The 19,184-nt window shown below is 55.9% G+C and overlaps 6 protein-coding genes across 6 annotated transcripts; 2 read left to right on the forward strand and 4 right to left on the reverse strand.

Annotated features, from left to right (window-relative positions):
• Nucleotides 1-333: 333 nt before the first annotated feature.
• On the forward strand, nt 334-1,536 carry LAESUDRAFT_710214 (uncharacterized protein; the record flags this gene model as incomplete). The annotated part of the gene is made up of 6 exons (XM_040906747.1): nt 334-364; nt 440-650; nt 677-815; nt 940-1,060; nt 1,251-1,375; nt 1,450-1,536. 6 exons carry the CDS (start codon nt 334-336, stop codon nt 1,534-1,536), a joined length of 714 nt encoding a protein of 237 aa, XP_040770668.1.
• A 161-nt stretch (nt 1,537-1,697) lies between these two features.
• On the reverse strand, nt 1,698-5,676 carry LAESUDRAFT_746495 (uncharacterized protein; the record flags this gene model as incomplete). The annotated part of the gene is made up of 8 exons (XM_040911417.1): nt 4,103-5,676; nt 3,897-4,037; nt 3,386-3,451; nt 3,125-3,214; nt 2,873-3,082; nt 2,263-2,495; nt 2,017-2,232; nt 1,698-1,950 (listed from the first exon to the last, which is right to left on the reverse strand). Exons 1-8 carry the CDS (start codon nt 5,651-5,653, stop codon nt 1,698-1,700), a joined length of 2,760 nt encoding a protein of 919 aa, XP_040770669.1. The 5' UTR covers nt 5,654-5,676.
• A 236-nt stretch (nt 5,677-5,912) lies between these two features.
• Nucleotides 5,913-11,301, forward strand: LAESUDRAFT_719475 (NAD-aldehyde dehydrogenase). Its single transcript, XM_040907636.1, has 18 exons — nt 5,913-6,227; nt 6,324-6,370; nt 6,575-6,764; nt 6,832-6,904; nt 7,438-7,508; nt 7,765-7,794; nt 8,103-8,184; nt 9,329-9,357; nt 9,422-9,578; nt 9,676-9,739; nt 9,816-9,919; nt 9,984-10,055; nt 10,297-10,417; nt 10,470-10,501; nt 10,560-10,674; nt 10,845-10,894; nt 10,947-11,016; nt 11,155-11,301. The coding sequence occupies exons 1-18, from the start codon at nt 6,112-6,114 to the stop codon at nt 11,244-11,246; spliced, it is 1,515 nt and encodes a 504-aa protein (XP_040770670.1). The 5' UTR covers nt 5,913-6,111; the 3' UTR covers nt 11,247-11,301.
• Nucleotides 11,302-12,941: 1,640 nt separating this feature from the next.
• On the reverse strand, nt 12,942-14,507 carry LAESUDRAFT_32360 (uncharacterized protein). Its single transcript, XM_040902013.1, has 5 exons — nt 14,304-14,507; nt 14,132-14,238; nt 13,504-14,069; nt 13,345-13,450; nt 12,942-13,296 (listed from the first exon to the last, which is right to left on the reverse strand). The coding sequence occupies exons 1-5, from the start codon at nt 14,392-14,394 to the stop codon at nt 13,171-13,173; spliced, it is 996 nt and encodes a 331-aa protein (XP_040770671.1). The 5' UTR covers nt 14,395-14,507; the 3' UTR covers nt 12,942-13,170.
• A 1,028-nt stretch (nt 14,508-15,535) lies between these two features.
• LAESUDRAFT_719484 (20S proteasome subunit) lies at nt 15,536-16,849 on the reverse strand. Its single transcript, XM_040907637.1, has 5 exons — nt 16,742-16,849; nt 16,594-16,691; nt 16,286-16,541; nt 16,063-16,221; nt 15,536-15,977 (listed from the first exon to the last, which is right to left on the reverse strand). Exons 1-5 carry the CDS (start codon nt 16,768-16,770, stop codon nt 15,755-15,757), a joined length of 765 nt encoding a protein of 254 aa, XP_040770672.1. The 5' UTR covers nt 16,771-16,849; the 3' UTR covers nt 15,536-15,754.
• Nucleotides 16,850-17,095: 246 nt separating this feature from the next.
• On the reverse strand, nt 17,096-18,566 carry LAESUDRAFT_740336 (1-Cys peroxiredoxin). The gene is made up of 8 exons (XM_040911075.1): nt 18,447-18,566; nt 18,316-18,386; nt 18,102-18,240; nt 17,943-18,035; nt 17,776-17,870; nt 17,694-17,704; nt 17,504-17,634; nt 17,096-17,451 (listed from the first exon to the last, which is right to left on the reverse strand). The coding sequence occupies exons 1-8, from the start codon at nt 18,540-18,542 to the stop codon at nt 17,413-17,415; spliced, it is 675 nt and encodes a 224-aa protein (XP_040770673.1). The 5' UTR covers nt 18,543-18,566; the 3' UTR covers nt 17,096-17,412.
• Between the last annotated feature and the right edge of the window lie 618 nt (nt 18,567-19,184).

The following is a 19,184-nucleotide window of genomic DNA, read 5'->3' on the forward strand; positions in this document are numbered from 1 at the left end:
GTTCGCGGGACCTTAACGGGCTTTTCAGTGCACCTAGCCCGTTCCAATTCCACCTAACGCTCTGTCGGTGGGTCTTCCTTCCTTTAACTCTCAAGATCATGACGTATTTAACTTACTGATGTCATGAGACTTTTCCGATCGGCGGAAAGGTTCCAGCCACAGCGACCATATATAAGTCTTTGTCCGACTTCCTGACACACATGGCTGCGATAGAGCATAGCTGTCTCTAAGTCTCGCCACCCCTGGTCTCGCTAGTGCACACTGAGTAGGTGCTCTGTCTCGGTCCTGCATCTCTGGGCGGCATCGCGGTCCATCCAGCTTCGTCTCCATGCAATGACAATCTCCTATATAGCATCCGGTCAACGTTGATGCCTTCTTCGACATAGCTATACTTGGCATCTACCGCCTCCGCCCTTGCATCACTCAATTGTGCGAACAGTATCTCAGACCGACTTCTTAGGGTTCAAGCACTCCGAGTCCGTCACCTGGGTTGGCTTGTGGAGCCCATTCCTGCGGCATTTCGCGCTTGAAGAGTATTGGGCCTATCTTTGGACGAAGGAAGGCCGCATGGCGTCACTCATGCTAGTTGTTGTCGTCATTGGTCGGGTTGTTTGCACCGTTGCTCTAATCGAGGCTTTCGATTCGGCAAGGTACGCTATGCCACTTCTCGAGTCAGTCCCGTGACTTATGTTTTCCCGCAGCGCCGCGCCCGAGGCCTCGTGGGGGCTATTGATGCTGTCTGGTTTGCGCTATCTGGCGTTAGACCACCGTTCGTCATCGGCAGAGATGTGAAGAAGCTTGGCGTAAGGCAAGACGTAAGTGTCCAATGTGTTGTGGACGATGACCTGCGCTCACAAACGATGCAATTGTGCATTGTGCGCCATCTCGCTGGCGGCGCGTTGCTCATTACATTGTACCTGCTGACGCTGTCTCTCCCAGAGATCGACAAGCTCTGCCGAGAAGCCTTCGTGGGCTTCTATTGCCCAGACCGTCTGCACGTTCGTGCGCGTTGATGCCTTACCCCATTCTGCTGCGTCTCTCGAAACTTCTCGGCGCGCTCGTATGTCATAGCGACTCTGATGTCACTAGGCTGGTCTCTCGGCATTCCCATATCCAACCGAATTCAGCGCGAATGTCCTCGGGATCGTCTCTCGTCCGTTTGGAAGACGGTGTCCTTGGGTCGCGGATAGTCTTCCTCCTCTATCGCACCAGACTTGTCATATGTTTCATTCGACCAATCCTCTCCCTAGCTTACGGGGTGCCCGATTTGCCTACGGCGAGCCTTCAATTAGAAGATTCGAAACGTCTGCAGCTATCTATGCTCGGTGAGATCTCATCACCTAACTCCGGAATGTTCATCATGGCCGGACACCAGGTAGAGTAGCGTCTTCCATCTGTCCCGTGATGATTTCCAGCACATAGTATCGATGGCTCTATGTCATGGTGTAGGTGTTCCTCGAGGTACTGACGTCCTCTAAGGCAGGCGCATTTGCGGGCTCCGAGTCTTATGCTCCCCCGACTAACGCAATTCTGTGACAAGCATTGGTGGTTCATGCATGTCCCTGGTGATATCGCTGACAGGCGTCAGTAAAGCAGCTAACCCATTCCTTTCATCATCATACGAGCACTTGGAAGAGGGCTGTTAAAGGCGCCTGTCTTACCATCCCTGGCAGAACTTCCAAAAGGGTTGTGCATCCTCATTCATCACGATCCCCCCTTGCCACGCAACCCTTGACATTAGAACCGGCTGTCCTCCTCCCCCCGAATCCGCTATCCCCTCTTCCATGATCACCGCCTTCATTGCAATACATTAACCACCCCCGAGCTGGGAGGAGAAAATCGTGGATGCCCCGATCTGCCGCTTCTGCAAACCTTCTCGAGAGCGCTCCACGGCATTCTCTCACGTCGTCCACGCGAGTATTAGCACGCTGTCTGCTCGTGGCATTTGTCCTGGTTCGAACGGATTCTGCTCGCACGTCCGTTCAATATATTGCTGCTCTCGCGCCACTAACGCACGCCTCGATATCGCCCCTCATCGCCCCTCGGCGCTCAGGCGGTCTGCTGACCTCCTCTAGCGAGTTGGCTACTGCGACGCCTGCACTTGCGGGAAGTCCATTTGCCGTATCCGTGTGCGTCCCTGCCTCGCTCTTCTGATGTGCGAACTTTGAAGCGTTCTCGTGGTCTGGACCGTCATCGCCTTTAACACAAGTAAATTGTTGATCTTCGCCTTCTCTGGTTGCCGCTCTCCGTGTGACTTCTCACTCGGTTCTCTCTGCAAATGTGCTGGACGACGCTCTAGCTCGCTGCGCTATCTCTGTAACTATCTTGCGTCCGACTCTCGGGAAGCGAACTGGCCATACATTCGTGCCTTCGTCTTCGCCTTCGTTAGGGGCTGGTCTGCAGCCGACCTCACGACGAGCCCCCTGGGCCATTCTCGCTCGCACCGTTGACCGTGCGTACAGTATACGCGGCTCTGCAGAGTCTGGATCCTCATTCTATCCGCAACGTACCTGGTCGAGCCAGCGATTGTCCGACCCACGGTGATGCGCTGCGATTGGCTGCGAGGGCGTACGCGCCGACGATGTGTCATGTGGCATGAGAAACGACGGGGCCCACGGCCCACGGGCTGCGGGCAAATCGAGGTGAGCGCGCAGTTTTCTCGGTCGTGCGTGAGATGGGCCCCCTCATGCGTTTGCTGTGCTGTCCTCAGCTTCTCGCTGGTTCTGAACTTCTGGAGGGGTCGCCTCGTGGCGCTTCGCTAGGGTGGGCGCCGCTCTCTGTCCGCCTGATTTGACGCGCTGCAAGTATCTCTGTCTCCTGAGTTGCGCGGCTGCGATTCGGATTCGTTGCTCTGGACTTTTTGGGTCTGGACCCTCCCTCGGCTCGTAATCATGATCAGGCCCGTCTTTGCCCAATCATCGGCGGCGCGAGCTGCTAATTCACGAATGTGCGTGTTGAGTTTGAAATTCATCGCTGGCGAATCAGAATATGGAGCGGGATACGCGAAGGCGCCTTGGGGCGCTGTAAAGGTGGCAGGTGTCCGCACCTCGTCGGGGGCGGCTTCGGACCGGCAGGCGTCGCACTGGCTCCATGGATGGATGGTATCAATATATGATGTACATACGATCCCTACACAGCGCCCGTGCGCAGAGAATGCAGATAAGAGGTGGGATGGATATTGAGAGCTGCGCGTTAAGCGGCAGGCAGACAGGGCCTGCATATGGAAGAAGTGCGAATGGAATACAGCGAGGATGATACGGATGGCACGACGTCCGCTCAACGCACGGTCTATTTCGGCGATACTATACGGCCAACCCAAGGAGAGGGAATACTTTAGACATTGCGACACGACGATTACCCGCGACAGACGGTACCAGGTACGTACACGTGAACCCGAGAAGATGAGAGGACGAACACCAATGAACCCAATGAGAAGGGACGTCGTTCGGGACTGGTAATAGTCCGAGAGTGCGTGCGTGCATAATTCGATCGAGAGCAGCGGAGCTATTTACGAAAGATGGAAGGTGGGTGGCAGGCAAGGTGGATGTGAAGGGCGCTTAAGTATGATTGAAGGCGAACGAAAGATGCGAAGTCGAGTTCGAGCGATGCGAGCGGAAATGCAATGATGCATGAAATGAGGCGAGAATAAACAGATGCAGATGCAGGAGCGGAAAATGAGACGAGCGCTGTGCGATGTGGGTGACTGAGCGTGCATGAGGGCAAGCAGGATGTGGGACAACATTCTACAAAGGAGGGCACGGGGAAGGCGCAGGGCGGCACTGTGGGCATTTTCGCGAGAAAAGCTTCGGTGTGGTGTGGTGTAGATGTGCATGCTGAGTAAATGTCAACTGAGCAAGATCTTTGTGTTGTACCTGGCGTCGCTACTCGGCGCATACCGCAAGCTCAGTCACAGGCCTGCTCGACACCGAGACAGTGTCGACCATCGTCTCCGCGTCGCTGACAAGGTCGCTCGCGACGCTCTTCGTCTGCGTCTTCGTGCGGGGCACGTGCGCAAACCCATACGAGTGCCGCCGTTGCTGTGTGGTGGCCACGAACACAGATCAGTCAAACGCAGCATGACGTCACGCGCATTGCGACTTACCACTCTTGGTCTCTTTGGCAAGCTCAACGTGGACAGCTGTGGCTCCTTGTCTGGCCCGGGCCGATCACGTTGCTTCTGCGTCCGTCCTACCGTGTCCCGCCCCCGCTCGCCGACGCGCTCACGTGCCCTGAACACCCGCGGCTTCGCCTCGCCCTGCCTCTCCTTCTCGTTTCCCTTCACTGTCTCCTCGCCTTCCTGCTTGACCCGTAACTCCGACGGCGGCCATGAACAGCTTGACCCCGACCCCGACGACGCTGCGCGCGACATCGGCCACGGCGAGCTGCTGCTGCTGCTGCTGTTTGGGGCAAACATAGTCGCAGTCCACATAGGCGGGGGAGAGACGCATAGCTCCGAGAGACTGAGCACGTATTCATGAGGCGAAGAAGTGTCCGGCTGATCTCTTGTACCGCTTCTTTGTCTTTCCTTGCCTGAGCGTCGTGAAGCATGGCTGAGTAGCGTAGCGGATGAGAATGACGGCACTCCCATGAGGGGGCGGCGCGTGGGCGAGGCCGGCGTGCTCGGTGACGGCGGAGCCGTCTTGGACACGCCCGTCTGCGGGAAGGGATATTCTTCCAGTGCGCGCTCCTTGCCTTTGGTCTTGCGTTCCGGAGAGCGCGGCGCGTCAAACACCGGAGACGGCTTGAGAGTCGTGCCGGGTGAAGTCGTGGGAAGCTTGGGTGAAGGGGGAGATGATGACGGCTCGACGGATGCGGAAGAGGAAACGGAAGGAGAGCCAGATGCTGTTATTGTTGATGAAGGGCTGAGGAGGGTGGAGGAGGAGGAAACGATTGTAGAGGATGTGGAACGTTTCGAGCCTAACTTTGGACGCGTACCGGTATCAGCTGCACTGCTGCTGCTCCCCTCAACGCTATTCTCCACGTTAGTCGTCTGCCTCGTATTTACCCCAGACAACCTCGCCACCTCCTTACTTCCCATAGGCCACGCTGCGCCGCGCTCGTACTCGCCTCGTTGGTAGTCCCACAAAGGCGTCTTGGTGACAGCGGTGGGACTAAGGAACATGATAGGTGGGAACGGCGGGGGATCCGTGGGTGTCGGGTGCCCAGCACTCGGCGTCGAAGGTGGGCTGGAGGGCGTACGCTGGGCCTGGTGATGGGGCGAGCTCGCAACGGCCTGGGCAAGATGGACGAAGCCCGCGGCGCGCATGTTGGGACCGAGGATGGTGCGCGCGTCGATGGCCCCCTCGGAGTGTTTTGCGAGCTGGTGCTGAGTGAGAGCAGGGCGAGACCGTTGGCCTGCGGACGCTGCGGAGGTGCTGCCGATGTCTGCTAGAGGCGACATGGGCGAGCAGGGGGCAGGTGGATGGGAAGCATAGCCAGGCACGAGATGAAGGCGGGACGAGGTAAAAACAAACGACGTGCTGGCCTTGGAGGTGCTGGTGGGGGATGCACTCGAGCGAGTGGCCGGGATGCGCGGCGGGCCCTTGCAGTCGTCGAGGTTGATGGGCGGGGGCGGGGGGGTCCTGCGTTGCGGGGAGCAGGAGAGCGCTGCTCGGGAGGGGGAGGAGGACATCACGGCAACGGAGGGCAGCATGGCATGGTGGTGGATGGGAGCACGGAAAGCCATAGGACGTCTGGGGACGTCTTTTGAGATTGTGGCCAAAGGGGGGACATCACAAGCGGACCAATTTGACGGGAACTCAATTTTGGCGCACGTCGTCCAGGCGCTTGTCCAGCGGTGTCCGTGGGCCTGGCAGCTGTCTGCACCAGACGCCCATCCCAGTCTCCCGTCGAGAACCCTGCTCACACCGTCCTTATCTCGTGTCCCGCGCGCTTAGGACGCGCTCTCCCTCCTCCAAGACAGTATGGCTTCTGCGCAGACGCGTGCTATCAGCTGCTATCTGCATGATACGCCCCCGTCTTCGCTCTCTGCCAGTGACTCGTCCCCGTCGCTATCTGCGTCAACCTGAACCCCTCCGCGCGAGCATAAATATTCGCATTTATTCCCCATTTTTGCACCCCCGCATTTCCCTGCTCCATACTGCTAGCATCATGTCCGCGAAACCAGTAGTACTTACGCTCAAGACAGGCAAGAAGCTGACCGTGCCCACGGGGCTTTTCATCAACAACGAGTTCGTCCCGTCGGTCGACTCGAAGGAGACCATCGAGTGCGTGTCGGCAGATTCCGCCGTTCCACCGTCCTGGCTCGAGCCTCTCCTCCCTTCTCTGCGATCCGTACAATCTTGACGCTGACACCGACACAGATGCATTAACCCCGCCACTGAAGAGGTCATCTGCTCCATCGTCGCCGGTACGTCCTGTCTCCTGTCTGCCTGCTCCAGATCCAGACCTTGCGTGCTGCCGCGAAACGCGATCGACGGTCTCCTGGCCACCTATCGGCACTCGCGGTCTCGGTGACCGCCAGCACGCACGACACGATCGACTCCCGTCTGATCGTATCCCTTCGGCATTCCGCTGCCTCTGTGCCCGTCCCCTCGCTGACGGACGGATCCAGGTTCGGCCAAGGACATCGACGTTGCAGTCGCCGCCGCGCGTGCGGCGTTCAAGACCACCTGGGGCAAGAACGTCACCGGCATCGACCGCGCGCGTCTCATCAACAAGCTCGCAGATCTCATCGAGCGCGATGCACAGGAGCTTGCCGAGCTCGAAACCCTCAACAACGGCAAGCCCCTCAAGGTCGCAAGGTGCGCGCAACCTCCGCCGTATTAAGTCCGTACGCTGACTGTATGCGCGTGATTTGGTGGTTTATAGAGATTTTGACATTGGCGATAGCGTCGCCTGCCTGCGATACTACGCCGGATGGGCCGATAAGATTGTCGGCCAGGTGAGCTTTGTGCCTTCGATGTGAACTGTATGCTCCTTTGCGCGGGAATGCCCTGCACTGGGACATGTTTCCAGTGCAATTTTGTGCCCATGCTTTCCTGTCACGGGGCCCAACACGAAGAACGTGGACGGGATCCACCCCACTTCTGGCGCGCCGCATGGCACTAAGCTACAATTCTGTCTCGGTGGGCGCGGTACTAGAAGCTTTCTCTTGATGAATGCGCCCTTACCTGCGGCTATCGATCCGCCGGTAAATGGCGGAACATTGAGAGTGATATCTCGTTGAATTAGATCTCCAAAGTTTCCTTTCAGGGAGATTGGGGTCACCAGGCAAAGATAGCTGCTGGGGGTCACCACGCTGGTAGATCTGACAGACAGGTCGCTGCCTGCTGCTCATCTGCATCTCTGGGAGGAGTGTAGGCTGATGTTTTCGTTCTTTGTTCCCATGGTTGTTGTGATGGGTTGTGTGATGCTTTCGTTTGGTCCGCTGTCGTCGGGATGTTGGATGTTGGTGGCTGACCGTCGTTGCTGCAGAGCCTCGAGGTGGATAACAAGACGAAGATGGCATTCACGAAGCACGATCCGATCGGGGTCTGTGGCCAGATGTGCGTTCCCTCCCTTCTCTTTGTATGGACTTCTGTGTTGCACGCATATATTCGCTCTTCCATGTATTTATGCACCCGTTCCCTGCGTATCATCCGTGCGAGCCTTCGGACCCCCGTTGATCGCGCGACTGTTACCTTCCTCCCCCTTCCCTCTCCCACGCTCCAGCCGACCATGGATACTACACCCATAACACGTCTCCCTTTTGTCATCCCCCGTTCGTCCAGTTCTTGTCCTTCTGACACCGCGGCCGCACAGCGTCCCATGGAATTATCCCATCAACATGTGGTATGTACATACTTCCAATTGCAGTCCTTTCCCCCGGTGCTCGCATCACACTGCCTCCCTTCCCACCAATGCCCTGATGCTCCGCCCCGTGTGCATCGAATTGATCGGTGGCTCGATCTACCGTGATTCTGAGTTCGGGTGCACTGTATGCCGTCAACGGGCATAAGACGGTACGATCGGCTCTTCCGTTCTGTCGTTGAGTCGTGAGGCGGGGTATGGACGTATGCAGGCGAGGAGAGGAAGAGAATGTGATTCGGGCTGCGAGGGAATACTGGTAGGTGATTGTGCTGACGGCGATCGCGACGCAGGTCATGGAAGGTCGCCCCTGCGCTTGCATGCGGATGCACGATCGTGATGAAGCCATCGGAGATCACACCGCTCACTGCGCTGGTGAGTAACATCCTTGGCCGTTTCACCTCTTCATTCTCCATCTCCTGTCTTTCCTATCGGTGTGCTGCTTATCAATCCGCCTTCGGGTCTCGGTCTGTCCGCTTGCATGTTTTTCGTAACGTATTTCGCTTCCGGCCTTTGCGGTTCACCATCAGATGAGGGGTTGAGAGCCAGGCCTCTCGTGAGGCCTGTCCTTTCAGCCGCATCACAACAATGTTATGGAGGAACGTGCAATTTGATGCGCGTTCATGTGAATGCGCTTCCGCGTTGGGTTCACCGTTTGCGTTTCGCCGCGTTGCTGCCTTCGGGTTTCGGTGTCAATAACCTCGGCTCTTCGAGGTCGAATGAAACGGTGCGGTGCGGTGTTTCGGATGTGCCGTTTTTGAAATGCTTTGGCTGGGATCGCCGTCCGTTGTATGGATTCGAGATTGTCCCACCATTTCATTTTGATGCTTCTGGCGCGAACGTTTGTTGTGCGTCGAGGCAAACGCCGTCGGGTGCGTTTGCAAGGGGTGGGTTTGGTGGACCAAGTTTCGTCTCGACGCGCCGCACATGATTTTGTCTATTTGCTGCCATGCCGTACGTCGGGGCTCGCATCGGTTCCGTACAGGTGCCGAAGTCGCGAGTCGTGGTTGCAGAGTGCATGTCTCCTGACTCCACTACGCCGGCCACCGTTGACCGTCCAGCTTCGCCCCAAATGCAGCCGCGGGACTGGGGACATGCATATCAACCAGACTCCACGCCATCTCACAGGGATCTTCGCGGGCGGGAGTAGCGCTGCTCGGGGTCAGGACGGGGGCTTTTGGCGGCGAGAAGGCTAAGGCTAATGGTTGGCTCCCGGTAGGCTTCGTTGCCTATCGCAGCGATTACCTGCGGGAAGTTGTGTGCATGCGCTGGTTGTGATTCGCGATGGGAGGCGAAGACGTTCGAGGGTTCTTCTGCGATTGTGTTATCGGTTCTGCTGGGGTATGCGGGATTCTCGCGTGCCGTACGGCGCCTGGCTATAAGCTCAAAAGCGTTGCGCATGGTTGATGTCCGTTTTGAACCCTGAACCTTGCTGTGCTTTCTCTTCGACATACGTCGACCGCCTGATCCTGCCACTTGACCTGCTTGACTATGGTGCTGATTGATACGTCCCCTACAGAAATTGTCGGAACTGGTCGTCGAGGCGGGGTACAGTACAGGTCCCTAGTGGTAATCGTCGAAATCGCTGATGATGTCTTTGTGTCGGTCCCAGTTTCCCTCCTGGGGTCGTCAACACCGTCCCTTCACTCGGATCGGTCGGAGGAGCCGCGCTGTCTTCACATATGGATGTGGATAAGGTAGCGTTCACGGGGAGCACTATTACGGGTCGGAGAGTAATGGAAGCAGCGGCGAAGAGCAACCTGAAGAAGGTGCGCAGGAAAAAATATGCTACTCTGCCCACAGACTGGCTCGCTCACCCCACTATTCCTCTCTCGCGCTGCTCCGCCCACCAATTGCTGGGAACAGGTGGGCCTCGAGCTCGGCGGCAAGTCTCCGCACATCATCTTCGAGTCTGCGGACCTCGACCAAGGTGCGTTCCTTCGGGCGATGTAGTTATGCCAGCGCGTGTCTCATGCCAGCGGCCCGTCGCTATAAATCCCCCGCAGCGGCCAACTGGACGGCCCTTGGTATCCTGTACAACAGCGGCCAGGACTGCACGGCCGGATCTCGGTTGTTCGTGCAAGAAACCATCTACGACAAGTTCATGTCGGTGGGTCCCCGGCGCATTACCACGCTTCTTCTTGAGGATCATGACCGCTCACGTTACGGAGCAGATCTTGGTGGCGAAGTTCAAGGAGCTCGTCGTTGGGGACGGACTGGATGAGGACGTGACCGGTGGCCCTGTGGTGCGTGTCTCCCGTCAAATTCGGACATATTGTCCACCATTGCTTCCGCCACTTGGAGTGTCTTCTCACATTCACTGCGTTTTACGTACACCTGGAGTCGCGAACCTTAACCCCAATCCGGGTCCCGCCCAAGGGGTCAGCTGCCTGTGGCTTCGGACCTAAGTTCCGCTGTTTATTCCTCTATGCAATGATCGCTTGCGCATCTGTCATGGGAAATATGTTGCTGATAGCGTTGCCGCAGGTGTCTAAGATGCAGTATGACAAAATTTTCCGTTATATCGGCTATGGCAAGGAGGAAGGTGCTAAACTCATCCTGGGTGGCGAGAAGCGCGCGAGCAAGGGCTACTTTGTGGATCCTACCAGTGAGTTTGTAAGAGTGGAATCTGCTGTAGTTGTAAAGATGGTCGTTTGTAGTCTTCACGGATGTCACACCGAACATGAAAATTGTGAGCACAGAACGAGCTCCTTACGATTATTTGTTGAGTTGACGCGTTGCGATTGCAGTTCCAAGATGAGATATTTGGTCCTGTTCTAGCGGTGACCAAGTTCAAGACCGAGGAGGAGGCTATCGAACTGGCTAACAACACGCTGTACGGCCTTGGTGCCGGTTTGCACTCCAGTATGTGCTTGTTGTCTCTCATTTTGGCCAGGTCCGCGGAGTTATCTGTAGCTTTCGCAACCTCCGGGCATGTCGGAGGAGGCTGTGCACGAGCGCTTTGCATTCGTCTCGCTTGGAGACTGATGCGCACTATGAGCTATGAGGCAAAGCGTACTGATTATCGTGGATAGATGATGCAAACCAGTGCATGCGCGTTTCGAACGAACTAGAGGCTGGCACTGTGCGTGTATCTCCGTTCAGCTTATTAGTCCTAGCTCAATGCGGCGTCGCAGGTCTGGGTGAACCAGTACAACTTGCTATCGAACAACGTGCCTTTCGGAGGCAAAAAGCAGAGCGGTATCGGTGCGTCTAAATCTTCTGACTAGTTCATGATTTTGGGCGCGGCGTGCACGCGCGCTCTTGGCAGATCCTGCCAACGAGCGTGCTGTGGTGCCTGATGAGTTGACACGAAGAACGTGTGTTGACGATGAGTTTCGGCAGGGCGAGAGCTCGGCAGCTATGCGCTGGAGGAGTACATCTCTGTCAAGGCGGTCCACTGGAACTTTGGCGAGAAGCTGGGCTGGCCGCTGTAGATCGCTTATTGTAAGGCGTTGTGACGATCTAGGCATCGGCTGTCGAAGGGAATGGCATTTAAAAAGGAAATGGCGTTAATGAAGGATCTTGCACTGTAATTGCGACAGTGCGTGTATTTGCTAGGATACGTAATTGATCTGTGTCGCTTTCAACAAAGAACAGTTGCTGTTCCGATACTCGAGAAGACGGTTTGCATATGTCCAATGAACAAATCGGTGTTGGCGTTCCGGTCCAAGAAACAGCTGCTGTTCCGATATTTGAGAAGATAGCCTGCGTACGTTCAATGAAACAATCGGCTTTGGCGTTTCGGTCGGACACGTTGACGTTGGCCAAGTGCAGGAGGAGCGTCATGTGGCGTAACTTACGACGATCACATTCGGCCATCATATCGGGCTTCTGCGGGGTACGCTCTAACTTATGAAACCATCGGCGGAACCGGCGGAACCGTTATGTGCTGCCAGGTACAGGCGTATTTGCATTATCGCCTAGCCTCCGCATGCCGATTTCATGCCGAAACATATAATTGGATCACGAATGAATTGACGAGCAGGGAGGGGACGGTCTTTGCCCGCATCCGACGGGGACGTAGAAGTGATGCACACGACTTTCCTGTGCAGAACCAGGAAAGTGCGGAACTTCGCATCGAGTCGGCTTGGCACTGACGATTGCCGTTTGGACGACCAAGTCCGTGCTGCAGCGTCTATGCATGCCGAACTCCGGCGAGGACAACTTCCACACTGGACCCTTTGGTGCGCCACAACGAACTGCACCTTCGTGTTTCCGCACGATGGCAAGTTCGAAATTAAAGCTTGTGCCCATGGCTACGTGCAGTGCCCGCGTTTGCTGCGAGCTGTGTACAGGGGTATCCATGCTTGAAATTTCGTCCAGGTCGGCTGGAACATGCTGATCTGGCTATTGCAAAGCAGGGGCACAAATGCTTCCCACTCTCGCCACGTCTAGCCGCGCAACAATGTCCGCCGACACCGCGCCCGGCTCCCTGACTGCATACGAATTTGTTATCTTCCTCAACGTCCGGCGTTCTTTTCACAATATGGGTTCATCCAGCCTGCTGTTCCGGGCAGGCGCGAACGAATGATGGTGCGGGATAGCACGGCAGAGCAGTGAATATGTCTAGATCTCGGACACTAGAATTGAATGCGTGCTGGATTCGTCGAGCTCCGCCGGACTCTGTGCAAGTGTCACAGAGATCCGTTTGTGCCCGTGGTCTCTGGCTGCAGGTACCTGCTCATGCATTAATGAACCTGAATGATGGATCCTCCTCCGTTCTTATCGGCGTGATCGTCGTTTTCTGATAGCGTGGGGACGAACGTGGTCATAGTTCGTACGGATCTATAGAACGAAAGTCGCGCTTAGCAACCGTCGTATGCTCGCTCTTCTCATCAAGTCTTCGCTGCAGTTCTATCATGTCGCAGTCGAGTCAAGTTGCGGCTGTGTCCGTGCACTAGCAGACAGCGACATGACATTGACGTTACACGAAAGTGGCTTACTCATCCACTGCTGATGGAGCCATCACGAAAGCTGACGCCGCTTCCTTCTCTTTGTATTCATTTAGGCATGGCGTGACCAATGCATACACGCCTGTCGCAGCATGGTGATATATCGGCACGCCAGACGGGCTCGCCGACCGTCTAGAACCTACAAACGATCACCACGCCTGCAGATCAGCGCCAGGAAAGGCTTACCGAGCTGTTTTTGTTGCCCATTGGATAAATTCACTGCATGATTAACAGAGAACCCTCTCCACGGGCGTCATCCAGGCAAGCTGAGCAAGCACCAAATTTATTCTATAGGCGTTCGTGGCATGGTTAATAATACAGCGGGATCCGGTCAACAAAAGTGCGAATAATATAATGATACAGCAGGAAGTATTAGCTACAATGGTAACCTGAATCATACGAAACATCAGATGGAGACGCTTGCGCGAGATAGCAACGACGTATGGAGTTGGGGAAGAAGCAGGGATAATTGTTGGCTGTCCAGACAATGAAACAGGTTCTCAAAATTTGCGGTAGCGCGGGTTGTGCTGTGCTAATTGCAATGTCAGCAGAGCCCGGCGAACACGAGGCCATCACGCACAGTGGGGTCCATCCATTCCCCGTACGTGCTTTCGGGGGACATCACTCCTGTGGAGACAGCATAGAACCCTTGCTGACTGTGTTGATCTTGATAGGCATATTCCGTTCTGCCACACGCCTCGGTAAAAACGCGTCCCCGGATGCAGAGATCCACACTCACGCATGCTCGCTAGACGGTATCGTCTGCACATATGGCTGGCCTGCGCCCGCGCCATAATCCGCCAACGAGCCTTGGTAAAATCCAGCACTTCGGCTGCCGCTATACGTGTCGTACGGCAAGAAACCAGTATCGTCAAGAAGAGACGAGGTCTGCGGCGTCTGCAGCCGTTGTGATGAGCACTGCATGTCACCGCTCAAGGGGTTCGGCTGATAGACTTCATGATGTGGCACGCCCAATGCCGCAGGCGCCGACTGCACCATCTCAGGCATATAGCCTTGCATCTGCGTTTGTAAAACATGTGCGTTCTGCCAGTCGCCCTGCTCCAAAACGTAGCCGCTGTAGCCAGTACCGGGGAACATCTGGCTCGGATGCTGCGAGGGGGAGGGAGTGGTGGACATCGACCGGGATGTTGGTGAGGCAGGGTAGGCGGAGAGAGTGATTCCAGCGGAGACTTGTTGCGCAGACGCCGCGGCAGCAGCGGCGAGTTTCTGCTGCTGTATCGGTATGTACTCGCACTTGACCCCCTTTTTCTCACAACGCTCGCATTGCGGCGTACCCCCGGTACACTGACAATAGTGGATATCAGCCTAGGCCTCGATAAGTTATCGCACTACTGTGAGGCGCGTACCTTTACTTGACGTCTGCGGCACTCCGTGCATGCAATTGGCGTGCGCTTGCTTCTCACAACGGGAGTAAGCAACGTCTGCTCATACGGGCCGCGTTCACGACTTTGGGCTGTGGATAGGCGCACAATGTCATGAGAACGACTGATGTATACCGTGATAAGCAGTACAACTTACAAGGACTGGAGCGGTGGCCGCTACCGTTGCTCTTGGTTCTCGAGGGACCGACGTAGCCCGCGCGCTCTCCGCCGAGGTTGGTCATGTCCATGATAGAAGAAACAAAGTACCGGGGAGGTGTGGGGGGACGCGCTCGGTGAGGATAGTGGGGCGGCAGCAACACGAGCACGGTGGTTTATATGCAGATTGGTGGTCAAGCAATACACCGAGCGCCAAGCCAGTGCCCCGCAGAGAGCCGGACAGAAAAGGCAGATGGGAATCGGACAGCAACATTTACGATTAGATCTTGTCGTATTTTCCTCGTGGTCTTCCACGAGGTTAACCGAAAACATCAAACAGTCCGATGCGAGCGCCCAGCTCTGTTGGCGGAGGCGCTGTCCTGGGGCGATGGGCGCCCGTGATGTCCACCGCCTCATTGGGTGCAAAGTATAGACCTGAAACACATCGAAACCGACTCATTAGAGACTCCATTGCCTGATGCTGAACCTTACGTTGTCTGAGCGAAGGGATCCTCGTGACCCGACGCCGATGAAACATTTAGCTGACAATTCCAGGCCATCAAGGGTCTGTCCTGCCATCGAAGATTCGATGGAGACTACGCACAGGCCGGCGTGGGTAAACACGAACGATATGGCACGGCGCCATGCTATGTGTCCAGATTGTCCACCGAGCGAGTTGAGATGATCACACTCAGCGGCAGGCACATGGCCCGAATGCGTTAGGTTTCGGCATCGCACTCAACTGCAATTCGTGCCCCGAACTCTCCGCTGCCCGATGCGTCCCTATAGCTATGTCCCTCCCGAAGCACCATTCCCTACTGAGCACCGATAATGCGAGTCTATGCGCTAGATGCTGGATGTTAGTGGCACGATGGACACGCTGAGGCGGTCGACTGAGTGGAAGCTGCCATCCGAGGTCGCACCGACGTGCGCAAGCACCAACGAGGATGCATCCTTCAGACTCACCAATCATCACCCTTGGAACTCTCACTACCCCGCATAGGTAGAGACACCGCTGAGTTCGGATACGGACGGATGCGGGGCATCTGTGGTCACTTACGCGCGGAGAGGAGCGTCAACACATTCTCGGAGACTTTCGCGTCACATCCATCAAAGAGAACAGAGATCTCTATGACGATGCAACTGCCAGAGTCTGCCTCGGAGTCAAAGCAAGACGGTACCTCGGAGTAGCTCGTGAAGCTGCTCGTCGTAGGTGTGTCATGATCACCGTGAGCGGAGGAAGTGCGGACTTAAGATCGCAGTGGCTATTCTCGTAAGGGCAACATCGAAACCATAGGCACGTACTTATCTGGTAAACGCCCGTACGTGAGACGTCGAAACTCGCCGCGACCAGGAGCAATTCCTTTCCGACGTACGGATACATCAGAATCTGCGCTGCGAGAAAAAAAAATCTCGATGTACAATAGAAATCAATAAGTGCATCATCCGCAGCTACATGGCAAGGTAATCTCGCACTTCCTCCTCTGAGAGCTTCCTGAATGTCGCTTTCGCTCGTCCAGTTCCCTCGATCTTCCCAGCCTCGAGGTCGGCTTGACTTGGTACGGTGATGACACCGATCTCAATGGTCTTCTCTGTCATATGCCCTTCGAAGCCTTCCTTCAGCGTCAGGAGCGCGGTATGAATAGCATCCTCCAAGCTAATGTCATCGTTGTACCTAGATTCGCATCACGACCATGCATGCCCGAAATAACGGGCGATCAGCAAGGCAGCCGCTTGGCGAGAACATCAATGCGACCCACCGTTTCTCGAGGAACGTCTTGGCGTTGACCATGTTCTTGCCGATGGCGCTCGCCTTCCATGCCCAGTAAGAGCCAGATGGATCGACCTGATACAAGCTCGGTCCACGGTTGAAGTCCCATCCAGCCACTAGCAGGGACACTCCGTATGGGCGGACACCACTGTGCACGGAGCGATCACATTCAGTCTGGCACGCTCATGACTTGACAGGCCGCTGAAACACACCCGGAGTGAGTCGCTTGCTGCATGATGGTGGCAATCTCCTGGGTGAGCACCTTCGTGGGTGGGTATTCGCCGTAGATCTTCCAGTACGCCTGTGCACTCTTGCGCGCCCGCGACACGAGGATGCGGAAGTCGGGACCCATGCCTGAGTATACGATGCCGATGTTTGGGCAGATGACGGCGACTTTCTCGATCATGGAGTCGTCGATGAGAATCGAGGATGCTTTCTTCTCCGTGGCAATGACGATTCCATTGGATGCTAGTTATCCCATCAACACGCGCTCGAGGAACGGTAACTACAGCATGCACACCTTTGATACCGAGACTTGTTGTTCCTTGAGACACTGCTGCCAATGCATGTTCAATCTGAACGAGCTTTCCGCTCGGCGAGAAGACGGTAAGAGAGTAGCTGTGACCACCTTCAGCACGTCGTATCTCAACTAGTCTCGCACTGCTGACCTGTATGCGCCTCCGTCTGCACTGGCCATGTCTGTGTTGTACGGCTGCGATGAAGTTGGGAGAGAGTGGGAGCAGAACGCGTAGGACGAGAGGAATGCAGAGCGCAAGGACGCGCGTCGCACGCGTCTCGAGGGAGAGGACGTCACATGAGATCCTTGCCCCCGATCAGCCACTGATGATCACCACATGGCATTAGCGTGGCATTTGCGTGGCATTCGGATCTCCCCCAGCAGCGAGCCCAGCGACGGCACTTGAGTCTGCTCCTCGCTCCTCGCAATCAGCGTCGGCATCAAGCTGTGCAATTTCCGTATCATTCTCCACTTCGCATGATGGGGCTGCGACACTGAGTACAAGAAACCCCGGCATTGCGTATGCCGATTTCCAGGAACGCACGCCGTCACTTCATCATACATGCTGTGCGGTTTCAGGAGATCGGTGCTACGAGCAACTCTCACACTACATTACACTCTGACTCAATCGTGGAAGCCTCCTATCCATTCTTTGCCAGCGATCAGTCGATGAAAAGGGCATGCGTTGTATTCTCAATCGCTCGATCATGCGGCCAAGGCTACGCCGCGGGGCCATACCATCGCGGCTGTACATCGCTTGCAATGTCTCACAATCATCACACGTACTAGTACACTTTCGCTCTCCCACGGAGATTCCATCGCTCAATCCACCTTGAGCGGCGTCGTCCTGAGGTACGGTTGCTGTGTCCACACTGTCAGCGAAGCTGCGGCGCACAACCTCCGGATACCGCACCTCGTAGAACTTAACCTTCGGGAACAGCGTTTTGGCCTCCTCATTGCTCACGGTGGGATGCACGATGACGTCCTCGCCTTTCTTCCAGTTCACCGGCGTGGTGACACGGTACTTATCTCCGATTTGCAGTGCTACAGCCGACAGTGCAAACGTTCAGCAGGTTGCCCTCGCCATCAACGAAGGCACTCACAATCAACCACCCTGAATGTCGCCATGATACGAGAAATCAATGATGGACCGCTCTTGAGGTTCGGAAGTACGCGCGTACGTACCTCAAGATCTCGTCAAAGTTCCTTCCGGTCTGCGCTGGGTACGCGATCGTCAGCCGGATAACCTTCTTGGGATCAATCACGAAGACAGTGCGAATCTGCCAACATGCGCGGCAGCGACATCAGCACACTTGACAACAGCGCAAACACCACATATGGAGATCACGCACGGTAAAGGGCTGTCCCTTCGCGTCGCGGTTAGTCTCGTCCTGCTCGTCCAGCATGTCGTACAGCGTCGAGATCCTCCTGTCCGCGTCTGCGATCTGTGGTGTATCGAGATCGGGATCAGTCAGAACAGACGTAGCGGGACAGGGCCACAGCATACTCACGATGGGGAACTGAACATTCGTCGGCCCGAGCGTCTGCGACCCATAGTCGTTGATGTCCGTGATCCACTTGTTGTGGTCCTTCAGGTCATTCGCGGAAATGCCGATCACCTTCACATTGCGCTTCGCCCACTCGGGTGCTCTGTGCGGAGCAGTGCACGTCAGATTGTCTGCTCAAGCTGCTAGGGCCCTGGATGATGGATGCGCGATTACTGACTTCCTCGCTACCTCGGCCAACTCCGTCGTGCAGACGGGAGTAAAGTCTCCAGGATGGGAGAACAGGATGGCCTACAAGCGCGATCCCCGGTCATTCCGTGTAGCTGAATGATTCGTATGTATGTCTCGTACCCAAGAATCACCGATCCAGTCGTGGAACCGGATGTGGCCCTTCGTGGTATCGGCCTCAAAATCCGGGGCGATGCTGCCGAGACGAAGAGAGGGCATGATAGTGTACCTGTTTCTGCTGGTCGGAACGGTAATCGTTAAGATTACTTCGAGCAGCGGGCCCCTTTATATGTGTATGCGCGGTCGCACTAGAACACGCCCAGTTGAGAGTGATGACATAGAATTCGCAATGCAGCTCATCGGGCACGACTTCGATTCCCACGCATTCAAAGCTCTTACTATTGCTGAAGCGCAGATCGGGTCTTCGCGGAAGCAGTAGTACATTCGAACGTTCATCCTTTTGCCCAGCAGGGCCACAGAAGCTCATGTGACGTTTGCTCATGAGAAATCGATGGTGATTCGGCTCATATAGGCCCTGTATTTCAGTCATTAAAGGCGGCTACGTCTAGGTTCAACGCATCGTTGCAACAATGACGATTAGAGCTAAGTACGGTTGGCACGAGCAGGTGCAATTGCGCCATGGCTCGATGGGGCAAAATTCAAAGAAGGCAAGCTCGCGAGCAACTTGATCGACTCGAGATACCAACTCCCGGCCCCCCCAAGCACGCAGCCAGAGAGCGACGAGGCACAGCCAGACCAGCCATTGAGTCTCTCGGGACAGCGGAAATGCTTAGCCCTTCCGCGCAATCCCACCGCTCAGTGACACTCACCTACCCTCGCAGGTCAAAGCGCACACCAGCT

The sequence above is a fragment of the Laetiporus sulphureus genome (genome assembly GCF_001632365.1).
Source record: "Laetiporus sulphureus 93-53 unplaced genomic scaffold LAESUscaffold_1, whole genome shotgun sequence".
In the NCBI taxonomy this organism is placed as follows: Eukaryota; Fungi; Basidiomycota; class Agaricomycetes; order Polyporales; family Laetiporaceae; genus Laetiporus; species Laetiporus sulphureus.